Source organism: Euleptes europaea, chromosome 14 (assembly GCF_029931775.1).
Source record: "Euleptes europaea isolate rEulEur1 chromosome 14, rEulEur1.hap1, whole genome shotgun sequence".
Lineage (NCBI taxonomy): Eukaryota > Metazoa > Chordata > Lepidosauria > Squamata > Sphaerodactylidae > Euleptes > Euleptes europaea.
The window spans coordinates 1,998,607-2,013,551 of record NC_079325.1 but is presented as its reverse complement, the minus strand read 5'-3'; the positions used below and the strand labels follow the sequence as shown (position 1 = coordinate 2,013,551).

The 14,945-nt window shown below is 46.5% G+C and overlaps 1 protein-coding gene across 1 annotated transcript in view; it reads right to left on the bottom strand.

Annotated features, from left to right (window-relative positions):
* CADM1 (cell adhesion molecule 1) overlaps positions 1 to 14,945 on the bottom strand; it is a 304,386-nt gene that overhangs the window by 46,158 nt on the left and 243,283 nt on the right. Inside the window, exons 5-7 of the mRNA XM_056860835.1 lie at positions 14,587 to 14,745; positions 1,828 to 1,927; positions 1,116 to 1,288 (exon numbers count right to left, since the gene is read on the bottom strand). Of these exons, the coding sequence (XP_056716813.1) occupies positions 1,116 to 1,288; positions 1,828 to 1,927; positions 14,587 to 14,745 (432 nt within the window). The remainder of the gene's footprint in view (positions 1 to 1,115; positions 1,289 to 1,827; positions 1,928 to 14,586; positions 14,746 to 14,945) is intronic.

Here is a 14,945-nt window from a genome sequence, read left to right as displayed (position 1 = left end):
TCAGGAAAGAGCTCAGCAAATGCGGAGCTGAACAACTTGCTGCCAAACTAGCCTGTCCTTAGATCCTGCTGGGAAAAGTCCTGATCTGGCTGCCACGTCAAGCAACCATCACCAAATGTAGGACAAAAGTAAGCTGCTGCACAGAGCAAAAAGCAAGAGGAGAGAAAGGGAGAAACGTTTTACGGGAAGTCATGATCGGGGCCAACTTACCCATTCCACATCATCTAAGAGAGAGCCAGCTACGTAAATTAATCCCCTGATATCTGCTGCAACCTGGAATGGGAATGCCATCATGCGCTGGAGGTTCCGTAAAGAAAGCCTTCCCCAAACCAGCAGGATTTAAGAACATAACATTCTGAAGACAGGCGGCTCTCCCGGTGAACGGTCTGGAAGCATCTGGCCACTTTGCTTGCACTGGAGACTACAGATGGTAGTGTGTTCATCACACAAAGGACACACCTGGGTTTTTCCCAAGAAGAAAACCATCTTCTGCAAGGCAGCTCCAGAGTCATCTTCCTTTACCTTTTAGCACTCTGGGGTTATTGACGTTTAGGCCACAACATCTGGAGTAGGGATTAAACTCCTCCCAAAAACCAAAAGCAGTTTCAACTGCACTTTAAGAAGCACAATGTGGTATGTTTTAGAGGTGCTCTGACATTCAAGACTAGGCAGAATGAGGCCTATTTCTCCAGCTGATGTACTGGGCTGTCAATACATATGCCTTCAGGTAGCTATAGAAGGCCTGGGAGACAAGGAAGTCTACGCCCTCGGCATATTTAGCTGGGATGTAGAGGGGGAAATGATTGGAGCAACCCTGCCATTTCCTAGTGGTGGATGGCACCCCTTCCCCCACCCCGCCCAATAACTCCTGCTCTTTCACTGAGCCCCGAATGACAGTGCGAGAAGAAACCACCTAATAGATGTGGGAAGAAAAGAGACTCTGAGTCAGGCGAGGAAAAGAAAGAGAAGTAAACACACACAATCCATTCCTGTAAAATGAAGCACTCAGACACCATCACAGACTCCGTGCAAAACGTCTGTTTGTCCCCCCTCCCCCGGCCTGAGAGCAGTTGTGTGATTCGCACCTGGGAAAAGGGAAGGTTTGTCTTACGTACCATAGACATAAAGCATGTAATCGACAAAGGCCTTCCCCACTTCGTTGGACGCCTCGCAGCGGTAGGTGCCGTTGTCGCTTTTGTTGAGGCTGCTAATGTGAAGGTTGGAGCCCGACACTATAACGTGCGGAGGCATCTCATCGTCAACTCTGAACCACGTCGTGTCTGTCGGCCTGAAGAGGAGAAGCATTAGTAGCCCCTGCAGAAGCCATGCCATGCTCTAACTCAGCATGCCAGTCAACGATCCTCACCCAACCCAAGAGCAGGGCTCAGAAGATGCTAAGAAGTCCACAGAAACAACCTGGAGGCCTTTCACCACTGCCCTCCAGTGACAAGTCAAAGCCGGGTGTCTGAACAGTTGAATATACACTAATCAATCGCTAAGCGGCTGCCGTTTGCATCCTCCCTCACCAAACGTTCTCCACTGAACACAACTTCCAAGTGAATGGTCATTACCTCTCCAGGCAAAGGACGGGAAAAGTACAAACAAGTTTTAAATCTGCAACCCGCTCTTGCACACTTTCCAAACTGAAACTGATCCAACAGCCTCTGTGTGTGGCAAGTTCGTCTCTTGCCTTGAAACCCCTATGGGGTCACCGTAAGTCAGCTGTGACGTTATGGCACTTAACATGCACACAGTGGGACTGAAGGCCCCTTGCCATCTCCAGTTACATGAAAATACGCATTTGACTGATTTGGGCACTCAACTTACTCTGGTTTCCCTTCAACTTGGCACAGAAGGTCCAATAGATCTCCTTCCCTCGTTGGCCCAGATGTTGGTAAAATCTGTGACACTCGGATTTGAGGCTTATCTGCATAAAACACAGAAAATAAATATTGTATCATATATATCTGTAAAAAAAAAAAACACCACTGGTGTGCTAAAACACATTCCAAATAAAACAGACTTTTGAAGCTCATCCTCAACAGAAAGTCTAGCATTGATATGGCTTCACGTTCCTGATCTCTCCCCCTTCCCCCCACTGCATCTCTATAAGTCAATACTTTATTCGGGCATTTCTCCCAATTGTTGACTAATAGACTCCAAATCCTAAAATACAATGTTGGGATTCACACACCACTAACAAAATGAAATTTTGTTAAGTTGAAATTTGTCTCTGAACTCACTTGGGTAAAAAGAAATGCATTTGCCGGCATGCCGAGATGAACCAGCATATTTTGGGTACACAAAATTAATACATTTTATCATGTGTTGACTTTTACAGGCAGGCCTTCTTTGTGCTGCAGCACATAAATAAACTGGGGTCCAACGGGTGCATTTGAACTAGAAGAGCATCAAGGGAAGAAATCCCAGATCTCTGCTTTTGTTTGGACACGGCAAGGTTTTTGCCAGCACAGAAGAATCTTGCAAATCTCCAAACACAAACACCTGGAGGGATTAACGAGTTTTACCCTCCGGAAGGGAGCTTAGAAAGCCTGCGGAAAGATCCGGGAGGAACAAAAGCGGAATCCCACAATGACAAAGGCAATCGTCGGCTTTGACAGCCGCACACACGGACCAACAATCTCACCTAAACACCAGCAGCTAAAAACAGCCAGAAGGCTGCATATTGAGCTTGGTTTATATCCAACCCCAGTTCTGTGTTCCAAAACAAGGTACCCCTTTTTAAAAGTTGCTACAAATTGAAGTTAACGTCTTTGGTTTTTTACATTTTTTTTTGCTGCAGAAATTAATATTGCTTCCCTTTCTAGGATACAAGAAGATTAGGAAGACAACAAACACACAAACAGATGTATTGGGAATTTTATTGAGGCAAGACATGGACACAAGAATGACTTCCTAGAGCAGACTGAAAGCTACCGATTTCGGAGCCACTGACAGTGCAACTTCCAGTCACGGAACCCTTTCACTGCCGCTAGGGGCAGCAGCGTGGGCCATGCAGAGATCGGACCCAATCCACTGGGAAGTTCTTCTGGAAATGAATGGGAACCAGATAGTCTGTTAACTTCATTGGGTGTTCTGCCTCCATGGTAACTAGCAAGATGATGGACGCTCATTGGGTTTTCTGTGTCGGGCACCAAAGTGTCTTGGCTGGCCACAGAAACAAAAGGGAAAGAAACACATTTATGTTTTCAGACACTGAAAGCTGAAGTGACTTTCTAATTCACAGGGAGACCCAGGTTTGAACCCCCACTTGGAAGCTGGCTGGGTGACTTTAGGCCAGTCACATCCTCTCAGCTGAACCTACGTCAGGGAGCGTTTCTTGTGAGGATAAAATGAAGGAGACGAGATTGATGTATGCCACTTTTGGGATGCCATGGGGCAGAAATGCAGGGTAAAAATGAAGTAAACAGACAGATGCATAAATAAATTTAAGGAACCCTTGCAAAGTGCTTTCATTCACCAAAATTTATTCACACGAAGAAAGCTGAGTAGCAGCGGCCAAAATGAAAAGTTAGAGAACCACTTGTAATCTGATGAAAGCTCTTTGTTGGAAACGTCAACACTTTGGCCACTTGGAACACAGCCCAACTTATAGCCTTTCTAGAGGTCTAGTCTTTCACCACCATTGGGAGTTTCATGGCTGATCTCAGCCCTTGACCGAACTCTAAGACAGAATATTAGATGAAGGTTTCCTTTCCCTGCATCTCAGAGCCATTTAACTGAGACCAGAACTCCATGAGCCATTTCCCACTTCAACTGGAATGTCACTGTGAAGTCTCAATGCAGCTACGCATGTACAATCGTAAACCAAACATAATGGAAAGGTGCAAGGAAAACATATTTGTCAGGCACCAACAAATGAGGCACTGCACAAGACCTAACAAACTTCTAGACAGGCCCAGCTCCATGAGGCCATACCCAAATTTACAGTGAAGGACAAACCCGCAGCAGAGGAAGCTGGAATAAGATGTGTGTTTCCCTGTTAAAGAGGAAAAGCATCAAATAGACAAGCAGCAGCTGGAACAGAATTCTGCAGACAGTCATATGAGGGAAAAAAAACACAAAGATGCAAAAGAGAAGGAGAAAAAACGATGTTTAGCAAAAGGAACAAAGAAGAAAAGGAAAGCAGAGACCACCTGGAGAGAGAGAAATCAGCTAAACCGGGAACTTGTTTTAACAGGATATTTGAGTGGCAAAAACAAGAGGGTTAAAGTGGGGGGGGGACTTCCTCAATAATCAATTCCTTTAAAAAAAAATGGAGCAAAGCAGGGACAGCATCAGCAGAAAAAATGATAAAATTTGGGCAATCTTTGAGAGCCTCAGAGAGCATGATTGGCCTATGATGAAACTGCAGGAAGAAAAAGAAAGAACAGAAAGATTGTTTGCTTGAGAAAAAAGAACACAAACATCATCGACAAAGAAGCAAAACGGGAAGAGAAAATTTAATATGAAAAACAAATATTCACTGGGGAAAAATTAGCTTCACAGAACATTGAGCTGGTATGAAGTTGCAAGGTGAGAAAGTGAAAGAAAAAAGTTAGATTGGAGAGAGAGACAGAGGAAAAAAACAATAATAGCCAGCAGCATGGTCAGGACAGTTTATATCAAAAGACTGAATAGGAGAACCTAAAGGAAGAAATGCAGGGGGTAGAAAAACAAAGGGCCTAAACCAGAGCCCCTGCAAACTCCAACTGAGGAAAGGTAAAGGTAAAAAAAACAAAAACAAAAACACATTAACAGAGGTAGCATAAATGCAGTTAGAAAAACAAGAGGAAGCCCATGGTAGATCAGCAGCATAAAAAGTGACTTTATACTTTAGTGAAGAAACTCATCAGCCATACTGAAAGTAAATGACAAGCCAAGAAGCAAAAGACTAGAAGATGAGGGAGAAAATTAGTTAAGGAACAGACAGCACCTTTTGTTGAACGATAAAGCATGGAAACCAGATTGGTTAAGGATTAAAAAGAGCCTGATAAAAGAAAACCCAAACACTGAGGGAAAACTCATCTGAGCAATATGGAAACTGGAAAAGAGTTAGCCAACAAGGAATCAAGAGCAAGTTTTAAAATACCGAGAAATTAAAGCAGATTTCACATCCAAAGGACACTCACCATAGGTCAGGCAAGGATTTAAAAAATATATATCAGCAAAGGGCTGGGGGAATCTGCTGAAGGAAAAAGGAATCAGATCAAGAGCAAAGCCCTGGATGAAGAGAAAGGAACAGAACACCCGAGTGGGGAAGGGGGGGATATGAGAAGGCAAGCAGGGTTGAGAAAGAACTACAGAAAGAAAAGGCAAGCGAGCATCAGAGGCATATGTGGGGGGGGGGGGGAGCTCACAGCTCAAAGCACCAACACTGGGGAGGGGGAAAAGGCAGCGAAGATGGCTGGACGGAGCAGAGAATTCGTGACCAAAAGGGAGATGACGAGGACAAACCCATTTTGAAAAATCTGAGTGTTTGGCAGGAGGGAGAGTATGCATTTGTAACGAAAAAAAGACAGAAATGGAATCGATGTTGAAAGAAAGGAATGGGGGAATGGAGCAAGAAAAGGAGGAGATGTTAAAATAGGATTATGAAGGAGGAAGACTGCACCTCGTCTGTCTTTTATCCTTTTTGTGGTAAAGCATCTCAAGGGCCACCAATGGCTAGAAAATAGGGTCTCTCTTTCTCTTCCTCTCTCACACACACAGCCTTTTGATACTGAAAGGAGCAATGCAATTCTGCTGCTGTTGCTTGCTCTCATTCCCCCCCTCCCACACACACACACTCAACCAGCAGGTGCCCGTGAGAGCCGATGCCCCCTGGGGCAGCCGCCTGGCAAAGGAGCCCTGCCTGCCTCAGAAGCTCCATCAAGGGCGTCTCTTTCACTGACTAATGAGCCCTCTCTTGCGAACAGGTTGCCTGCCTGCTTTTCCCAAATAGCCCAATTCATCACTCTTGCAGGGCTGCGAAAGTGGTCCGATCCCAGCAAGTCCACTGAAACCAGCAGAACTCAGCGGTGCGCTGAAGCCTCACTGATCTCCATGAACACGGAACACGCTGAGTTTTCTGCAGACGGGGTCTCCAGGCTTGCCTCTCGGGATGCTGCGCCTCATGCCTCCTCCTCCTCTGCTGCCCATGAAACACAGCTGCGGCGGCTACCCCTTTTCCTCGGCCCAACGAACAGGCAGGCTGTGCTCTCCCAAGCCGAAGCTTCGGTGTTGCTCTGCTCGCAACGGGCCCCCCCTTGCTTCACAGAGATCCCCCCCCCCGACTCATCCTCCATGAACCCATCAGTCTGAGGCTACACTACAGCTGCAACCCATGAAACAAATGGATCTCTCACAGCACTTCTGGCCCATTCACTGGCTGGTCCGGATTTCAGTTTGTAAAGCTTCGCTGGCTGTTTTTGGCTCTCACCTGCCAGGCTCCCTTTAGGAGTTTTATTTTACAGAAAAGCCAGGGACAATTTTAAAATAATAACAAAAATAAATCCCACTTTTTAAGCCAAAGTTTAGTAAGAGTCCAGCACCGACACAGGGCTTTATGGCTAAGGGAGTCATTCTCCTCCCAGACCGAACTTCAGAGGAGAGGACCATTCAACCGCTCAAGCAAGCAAGCCAACCAGACCATCTGAGCCAAAGGTACCACGCATAGTCCAACAGCCATGTCCCAGAATCCTTGGCAATGTCACAAGGATACCCTTTGGATTACAATCTGCAGCGGTCTTCAGTCAGCCAACGTGCGGTGTGGCCAGCTCTAATTCAGTTCACCCTCTTAACAAACACCAGGGAAGAAGTGAGAAATCAAAGTGTTACTATTCAAGCTAAGGGGAAAAATGAGGAAACAGACATCTAAAATATTAAAAAGGCAGCACTGTACCATTGTGCCGCTTCCCTAATTCTCTCACACACAATGATACATCCCCAAGATAAAAAAATAAAGCCCAACCTGGGCATGAGTTGCGCTCAGTTTATATTTTCCTTGCTTTTGTGAGATACCCTGCATCCCTCTTGTTAAAACAGCCTCTTAGGGACTGTAAAGCATACAACCTTTACTGCCAATTACCCAGACCATCAGAGTTTGGCACTACACAACAGGAAGGCCAGCCATCAGAAACAGGGGCCTATATAAAGCAGCCCATCATGACCTGGGCCTCCAAATAAGGGTGCCAAAATATTTGCCTTCATTTTTATTCCAGAGCACAAAGCTTGCCTTTTTTTCTTGCAAGCCAGAACAGAGGCCTCTGGGCTCAGGCTTGGGGTATCATTATTTTCCATTTTAACCCATTTAACTGCCTGCTTGCTGTGACTGGGAGTTTTGCTCGCAGGGCCGGGCTCCGCTATACCGTTCTTCATCTGCAGCAACGTTCCTTGGAGAAAGCCTTATTAATGAGCTCACAAACGAGCACCCAACTGGGAAATGTCACAAACAAGAGCGGTTAATGCTCCAGAAAATCAAATAACTGAACACTCGGCTGGTCGTGGTGCCTTTCATATTTCCAATAATAGGCATAATAACATAAAGCCCCTTTAAATGACACATTCTGAAAGGGTCAACACCTCGCTGAACAAAACAACTCATTTATTTATGTTCAGAAATCTCCAGATGATAAATTATATTGATGTTAATCACTTCACTGCATACTATTGCAATTAATATTTGCGCTCACGAGAAATGCGCACATTATTAAAGCACGAGGCACTTGCATATGGCTGAGGTTTTCTTTTCTTTCTTTCTTTTTGTCAAACATAATTGGGCACGGGGAATTCTCTGGGTATAAACAACAAACAGAGGTTACAATACTTTCCCTGGGCTTATATTTTTTATAAACATGCATGTAGACATTATAAATATCTGTGTTCCGTTAATTACGACTTAACTCTGCTTTACTTCTCCTGTGGCTTGAGGGCTCCCCTTCGCTTCCCTGCCTCACCAACGTTATGCAACAAAAGGCAGGAGGTAGACAGCAGCACCCCCAAGACAAACTGGAAATATCCCGGTTTGGATTTTCCCCTCCCTCCCTCATTTAGCTCAGGCCCTTAATGATGTCTTAATGTATTTTGATGCTCCATTTCCTTTTTAAAATTATATTTACACACAGCCTCCTTCTCGGTCTGCAAGGGAAGATGTTCATGTACAGAGGATGGATTGCCACAGGGAGCCCCGTGCCCACCCCCACTCCCCCCCGTGCGCTGCTCTGATTCAGTCCCTTGAAGAAACGAGGGGGCTGGCGACAGGCGGGCAAGGGGAGAAATAATCACTGTTGCAGTGTGTACGTGGCAGATGTCCGGCAACTGCAGTCTTGCTTCTGAAAAAAAAAATTACTGGGATACTCTGCTTCAGGTTAAAGGATGCTTGTGGGCAGAGGTCGTTCTGCACATTTGTGTGGGGGGGGAACAATGCCCCCTGACCCAATCACCCAAGAATGAGACTCCTGTGGGATTTTCCTCCACAGGAAAGCATCATCTAAGAAGCAGAAGAAGCAGAAGAAGAAGCAGAAGCAGAAGAAGAGTTGGTTTTTATATGCCGACTTTCTCTACCACAAGGGAGAATCAAACCGGCTTACAATCACCTTCCCTCCCCATCCCCACAACAGACACCTTGTGAGGTAGGCAGGGCTGAGAGAACTCTAAGAGAGCTGTGGCTAGCCCAAGGTCCCCCAGCTGGCTTCACGTGTAGGAGTGGAGATACCAACCCAGTTCTCCAGACTAGAGTCCACTGCTCCAAACCTTTTTTAACTTCAAAACTTTTGTGAAAATGTTCCCATTTAGGAATAGAGGAAGGAAGTCAAGTTTGATGCTTTCATGAATTGCAAACATAACCCAGGACAAAGGGCACAATCCACCCAACCAGGAATGACGCTGGGATGAGGTCAAGTGAAGAAGATCCTGTGATACCCCATGTGGTTCCTTTACATTTTCATGGGGCTTGTTTGGGAACCTGACATTCAAAGTAGGTTCCAGGAGTGGTCACTAGCCCTTTCTCATCATCAAAAGCTGCTCACAGTAGAAAAAGATCTGTAAACATTCATACCTAATGGCAATCAAACATATTGCTCCTCAAACAGCTCGCATATTTACAGCCTTCTGAATCAAGAAGTTAGCAAAATTGGATAAAAGGAGGTTTGGGCCCCTTTGTACAGTCGTAAGTTTCTTTGCAGTGCATAGTTGTCGACAGCATTATGGTCAGGCACAGGCCACGCCACAAAAGCTCAGGTATCACTGGTCATGAAAAGGCAGCCCCACACTGCTAGCTTGAACTCTGGGCTGTGCAGAAGGGTGGTTTGAAAGCAGCCTTCGCAAGGTAGTCGCCCACCCTAGCACATGGTGCCTACCTGCCTCTCCCAGGTTCCACCGTTTCCCTGTTTTTCCTCCACACCAGCAAGCTTAACAGATTTGAGCTGGGCCTACTCGCCAATAATCCTACTCAACAGGGTCCAGCAACACAATCAATAAGCTGCTTGACAAATTCTTAAAAGTTCTCACAGTGAACTTAAAAACATTTTTTAAAAAAAGAAAACAGGGGGAAAAAACCCAAATCCATAATTTCGTTTGAGTTACGGCACAAAAAGGTGAGTTCAAATGAAATGTTCTCGAAACCTTCGTTAAATAGGTCAGCCTTGTCAGCCGGAGATCCCGCATGCTGATTTCCAACAAAGTGCACGCGTGCCGCAGGAGGTCTACTTCTAATGGAATTACTGACAGTCAGGCCTAGAACAATAGCTACAGCAGGCATGTGGACAAAACCTCTCCTTATAAACATTGCGATTAGCATATTCACAGGGCTGTGTTGGATGCAAAGTTAAGTCGCCTCAATACAGGAAGCTTTACTGTACCAATTTAAATCCCAACTCCCTACTGATCCCCATGGGAACCGGTGCGTTTTCTACTGACTTGCAAACGCAACGAACCTCTCCCACCCTTAGGCGTTAGCATAGAAGGGGAAATCTAATCAAAGGAGTTTGATTATTAGGGAGCTCCCTTTCCTTTCCTTCCCCTCCCCATATCCTTATTTGTTTGATCATTGGCAGATTTCTCTTTGGTGTGAGATGTGAGAGTTAATCTGAAATGTAACCTGAGCCACTGGTTTAGATGGCTTTAAAGGGGAACTAGACAAGCTCATGGATGACAGGTCCGTCGGTGGCTACTGAACACATGAAGCTGCTATTTTATTGGGTCAGACTTCCCATCCATATCAAGTCAATACTGTCTTCTTTGGCTAGCAAAACCTCTTCAAGGTCTCCAGCAGAGGTCTTTCATTGCAACTGGAGCCTTTGAACTGGAGTTCCCGGGGGCTGAACCTGGGACTTCCTGCATACAAGTAAGATGCTCTACTACTGAGCTGTGTCCCATATTCACCATGATGACTAAATAGAACCTCTATGTTTGGAGGCAGCATCTCTGGCTGGCCATGAGATGCGATGCCGGACTAGATGGACAATTGGTCTGATCCACCACAGATGTTCTTGTTAAGTTTCTCTGTATTGCAGAAAGGAACTGATGTTGTGGAGGAACATAGCCATCTCTTGCTCGGTTGACAGAATCATAGAGTTGGAAGGGGCCATATAGGCCATCTAGTCCAACCCCCTGCTCAATGCAGGATCAACCTAGAGCATCCCTAACTGCTTGTCCAGCCTTTGCTTAAAGACTGCCAGTGAGGGGGAGCTCACCCACCTCCCTAGGTAGCCGATTCCTCTGTTGAACAACTCTTACTGCAAAAAATTGTTTCCTAATATCCATCCGGTACCTTTCTGCCTGCAATTTAAACCCATTATTGCAAGTCCTATCCTCTACTGTCAACAGGAGCAGCTCCCTGCCCTCCTCTAAGTGACAGCCATGCAAATACTTAAAGAGAGTAATCATGTCCCCCCTCAACCTCCTCTTCTCCAGACTAAACATTCCCAGCTCCCTCAGCCTTTCCTCGTAGGGCTCGGTCTCCAGGCCCCTGAACATCCTCGTCGCTCTCCTCTGCACCCACTCGATTCTGTTCACATCCTTTTTGAAGTGAAGGTTGGCCTTCTGTGGCTGTGGGATCCAAAGAAGGCCAATGCTAAGGGATACAAGTGATGCTCACATCAGTACATCCAACAGCAGCCAGTCCAGAGGGGACCTGGAACAGTGGCAAGGGACCAAACTTCTGCGACCCAGAAGAGGCTACCTTAGTCTGCCTCTTCCAATATTCATCTAACTTCCTCCTGGAAGCTCCCAAGAGAACAGGCTACATGGTTTTCCTAGGCTGAATATCTCTCTCTGCAACCCTTTGCTTCTTCCAAGCTTAATATCCAGTAGATTCACTCTTCCAAGTCTTTGGGGAGGGGCCACAGCTCAGTGGTAGAGCATCTGCTTGGCATGCAGAAGGTCCCAGGTTCAATCCCAGACATCTCCAGTTGAAAGGACCAGACAGTAGGTGATGTGAAAGTCCTCAGCCTGAGACCTTGGAGAGCTGCTGCCAGTCTGACTAGACAAGACTGACCTTGATGGACCGACGGTCTGATTCAGTAGAAGGCAGCTTCATGTGTTAAATGTGTTCCTGAGAACAGGGTGCCTTCCACAAGCCTGACAGGCCCCCATTACACCAAATCATGGCCAAGAATTTGGCTGTCCAAACCCACCACACGTTCAGTGGCGCCAGGCTCCTTTCCTGTTGAGCTCTTACTCCCCTTGCTCTGGCACACATTTACCTGCATATTCGGGTCTTTGAGCAAACAACAATTAGACTGCTGCCTTAAAAAAAGCTCCGTAGATAATTTGAATTTTGACTGCTAATACCTTTGCTTTTATTACAAGCCACTTCCTGCTGAATTCCATCTCGTACTAAGTATACCAAAGTGTGAAAATCACTTGCTGTGACCATGCATTCATTGGCTGTGCTCCTGTGATCAGAGGAAGCCATCGGAAAGGGGAACGGCTGGGCAGAGCACAGGTCAGCTTGTAACAGAGAATGCACAGATTCTTTACTGCCCCCTCCCTCATCGAGTACTGCTCCCCCTGCCCCACCCATGGGGACAAATTTGGGACTGCGCCCTCTGCTTAAGTGCTGGGACCCCAAAGCAAATTGCTCCTTGGCCTGCAAAATGCCTGGCGGTGACACAGCAGTCAGGTGGCACATGAGAAATGGTAATTGGCAGTGCTACTTTGCTCTGATTGCAAGTTCCGGGGTCCACAGAACTATCCGGAGAGTGCAACAATTACGCCTGATTTTACAAGTGTCATTTCTCTGAAAGGCCGGCCTGGAATCAAAAGCCGCTGTAATCTGGACATCGGGGAGCAGAGAAGTGGACATCATGTTCCTTTGTGGTTTCTTGTGCCGTGACTGCCAGAGGAGGGGGCACCGGTTCAGGGCAGCTGCACCACAGGAGGAAAGATTAGCCCTCGGCTCTCAAATCACCTTGCCCGTGCGGGAGGAGGAAGCCCACAAGTCTTGGACGTGTCATCACACCAACACTTTTTCAAGCAATACACAAATTCTGAAGAAATCAGTTCATGCCCGTGTTAACATTGCAGGGCTGTGAACCCCCGGTGCACCCCACTCCTCCCAATCACTGACCAAGCCAAGGGCCTTTCTCCTACTCAGGCCTCAATGAAATTAACAGGAGCCACGCAAGAGGTCTTCTAAGCTCTGGTGCGGTTCTGACTGCTGCACATGAACACATGAAGCTGCCTTATACTGAATCAGACCCTTGGTCCATCCAAGTCAGTATTGTCTGCTCAGACTGGTAGCAGCTCTCCAGGGTCTCAGACGGAAGTCTTTCACATCAACAACTTGCCTAGTCCCTTTAACTGGAGATGCCGGGGATTGAACCTGGGACCTTCTGCATGCCAAGCAGATGCTCTACCACTGAGCCACGGCCCCTCCCCCATGACACTGCATTAAAAAATCCCTTGGGGGTTGCGGCCTCCGTTATGGGCTTGATCCAATGGGGCCCACGTGGCATGGCTGCCTTGCCTCAATGCCTGCCTGGGGGGGGGGGGGCTGCGGCTGCCCCCTCCCCCTTATAAACAAGCAGGCTGCCTTGCAAAACTGCCCGTGACTCAGTGATCACTTTCACGTTGATCTTTCCTTTTTCATCTGCCTGCTTGCACATGTGGTTAAGCTTTTTTGATCAGACCTAACAAAGGTGCTAATGTATTATTAAAGCTAATGGAGCTCTACAAGAAATGTTAATGGACATTAAGTTTGCATAAATGAATTACACATTAGCACAGTAGCAAGACAGGGACAATCTGCCAATTTAGGTAGTATCGGGTGGTTTTTTTGTTTTCCCCATTATAGGGACATTACTTCCCCAATATGAAAATTATAAGCAGAATGCTCATAATGGGAAACAACATAATGAAGGAGAAGAAATAAATTAACATGGGGCCTTACTTGTGTGAGGTTATGTCTGAGCTGCGTATACAAAGGACATTTTTTACTCATGTCTGCTCCTCGACAAGAAAGACAGTGACCTTGAAGCACCCTGATCTTGTTCATTCTCCTAGCTACACATGGAAATGCGTCTGAACGATGTTACTCTGACTGGTTCCCATCACGCCCCTATAGAAGTCGAGCATTTCCACTGTGGAGCTGGACCACACAAAATACTACAATGCTGGGTATCATTTCAGTACAATATGCTTTTGGGGCATGGCAGTTTGCCAGGAGGGACCTCAAGGAAACTCCATCTTGTAGAAAGCACACACATGCTACATACAGCGAGTCTGTTAGCCTCAACACCATCTGCACGAGAGGCCCTATCTTGCAGAGAAAGGTCTGAGGACCACATCTAATTCAGAAACATGCACATGCTGTTCAGCAGCATGGAGTTCTCTCTGTCCTCCCACTGAGGTGGGATTTGGTGTGCTTTATCACAAGAGTGGTTTCACAAAAGCCACACTGTGAGTTTGCAACCAAGGTAACATTTGAATTTGGAACATCCTGGATCACAGCTGACATTCACACAGTTTTTCTGCATTGTATCTGTATTCTGTTTCATCTCTAATATTATATGTTTGTTGCAGATTTCTACAACCCTAGGCCTAGGACATTACTTATTAGATGTATTGTCCCATTGTCTGACATTTGAGTTATCCACCTTGAGTCTCGGTGAGAAAGGCATACAACAAATGAAGCAAAATAAATGAAATACCAAACAACTATTCTATGGTGTCCCATATTCCAGTGTCCGGGTCATTGTTTAGTGAATCTGACTCTCCAAATACCCATCTCCAGTTTGCAGCACCACAGTTTGGTGTTTTGATCAGGTGAAACGACGCTTACCAAAGACCATGAAGGCGAGAGGGATCTGTGTGCCGGGGGAGGGGGGGAGGAAGCCCACAACCCTCAGATGCGCCATCATCCCAACTCTCTTTCAGCAAATGACAAATGTTAAAGAACTCAGTTCATTTCCATTTAACTTTGCAGGGCTTAGTCAACACTTCTTGATGTAGCTCAGCTGGAGAAGTTCAAGTGTGAAGGATAGAAGGCCAAAACAGTTGTAAAGATGGCATGAAAAGCCTCTAAATACTCCATCCTGTACATTTACTTTACAATTAACCACTGGCTTTTTACTTCAGCGGCTCCACATGGTCTCTGGTACTCACACATTACATCTAGGTAGCGCTTGGTCTGCAGGTCTTTGACAGCAGGGTGGTCCACCTCACAGACGACGGGAACCCCGTCGTCCTCCCGCCTGACCGTTAAGGAAATCTGGCTGGTCACTGTGTACATGTCTGACCACTGCTCCACTTCTGATTTCCCGTCTGGAGAAAGAAGAAGGGTGGGTGGGGAGAAGGCAGCAGGCCAGGTCAGCGGCAGAGTAATGGACCCAACTCCTCTCCAAACATCTGTGGCTGCTCTTCCTCAGCTACTGAAATGACTAACCCCACCTTATCACTACACAGGGTCATGCCTGCATTATAATGTCCGCTCATGAGCTTCCCCCACCCCCTGCTCCCCTTTA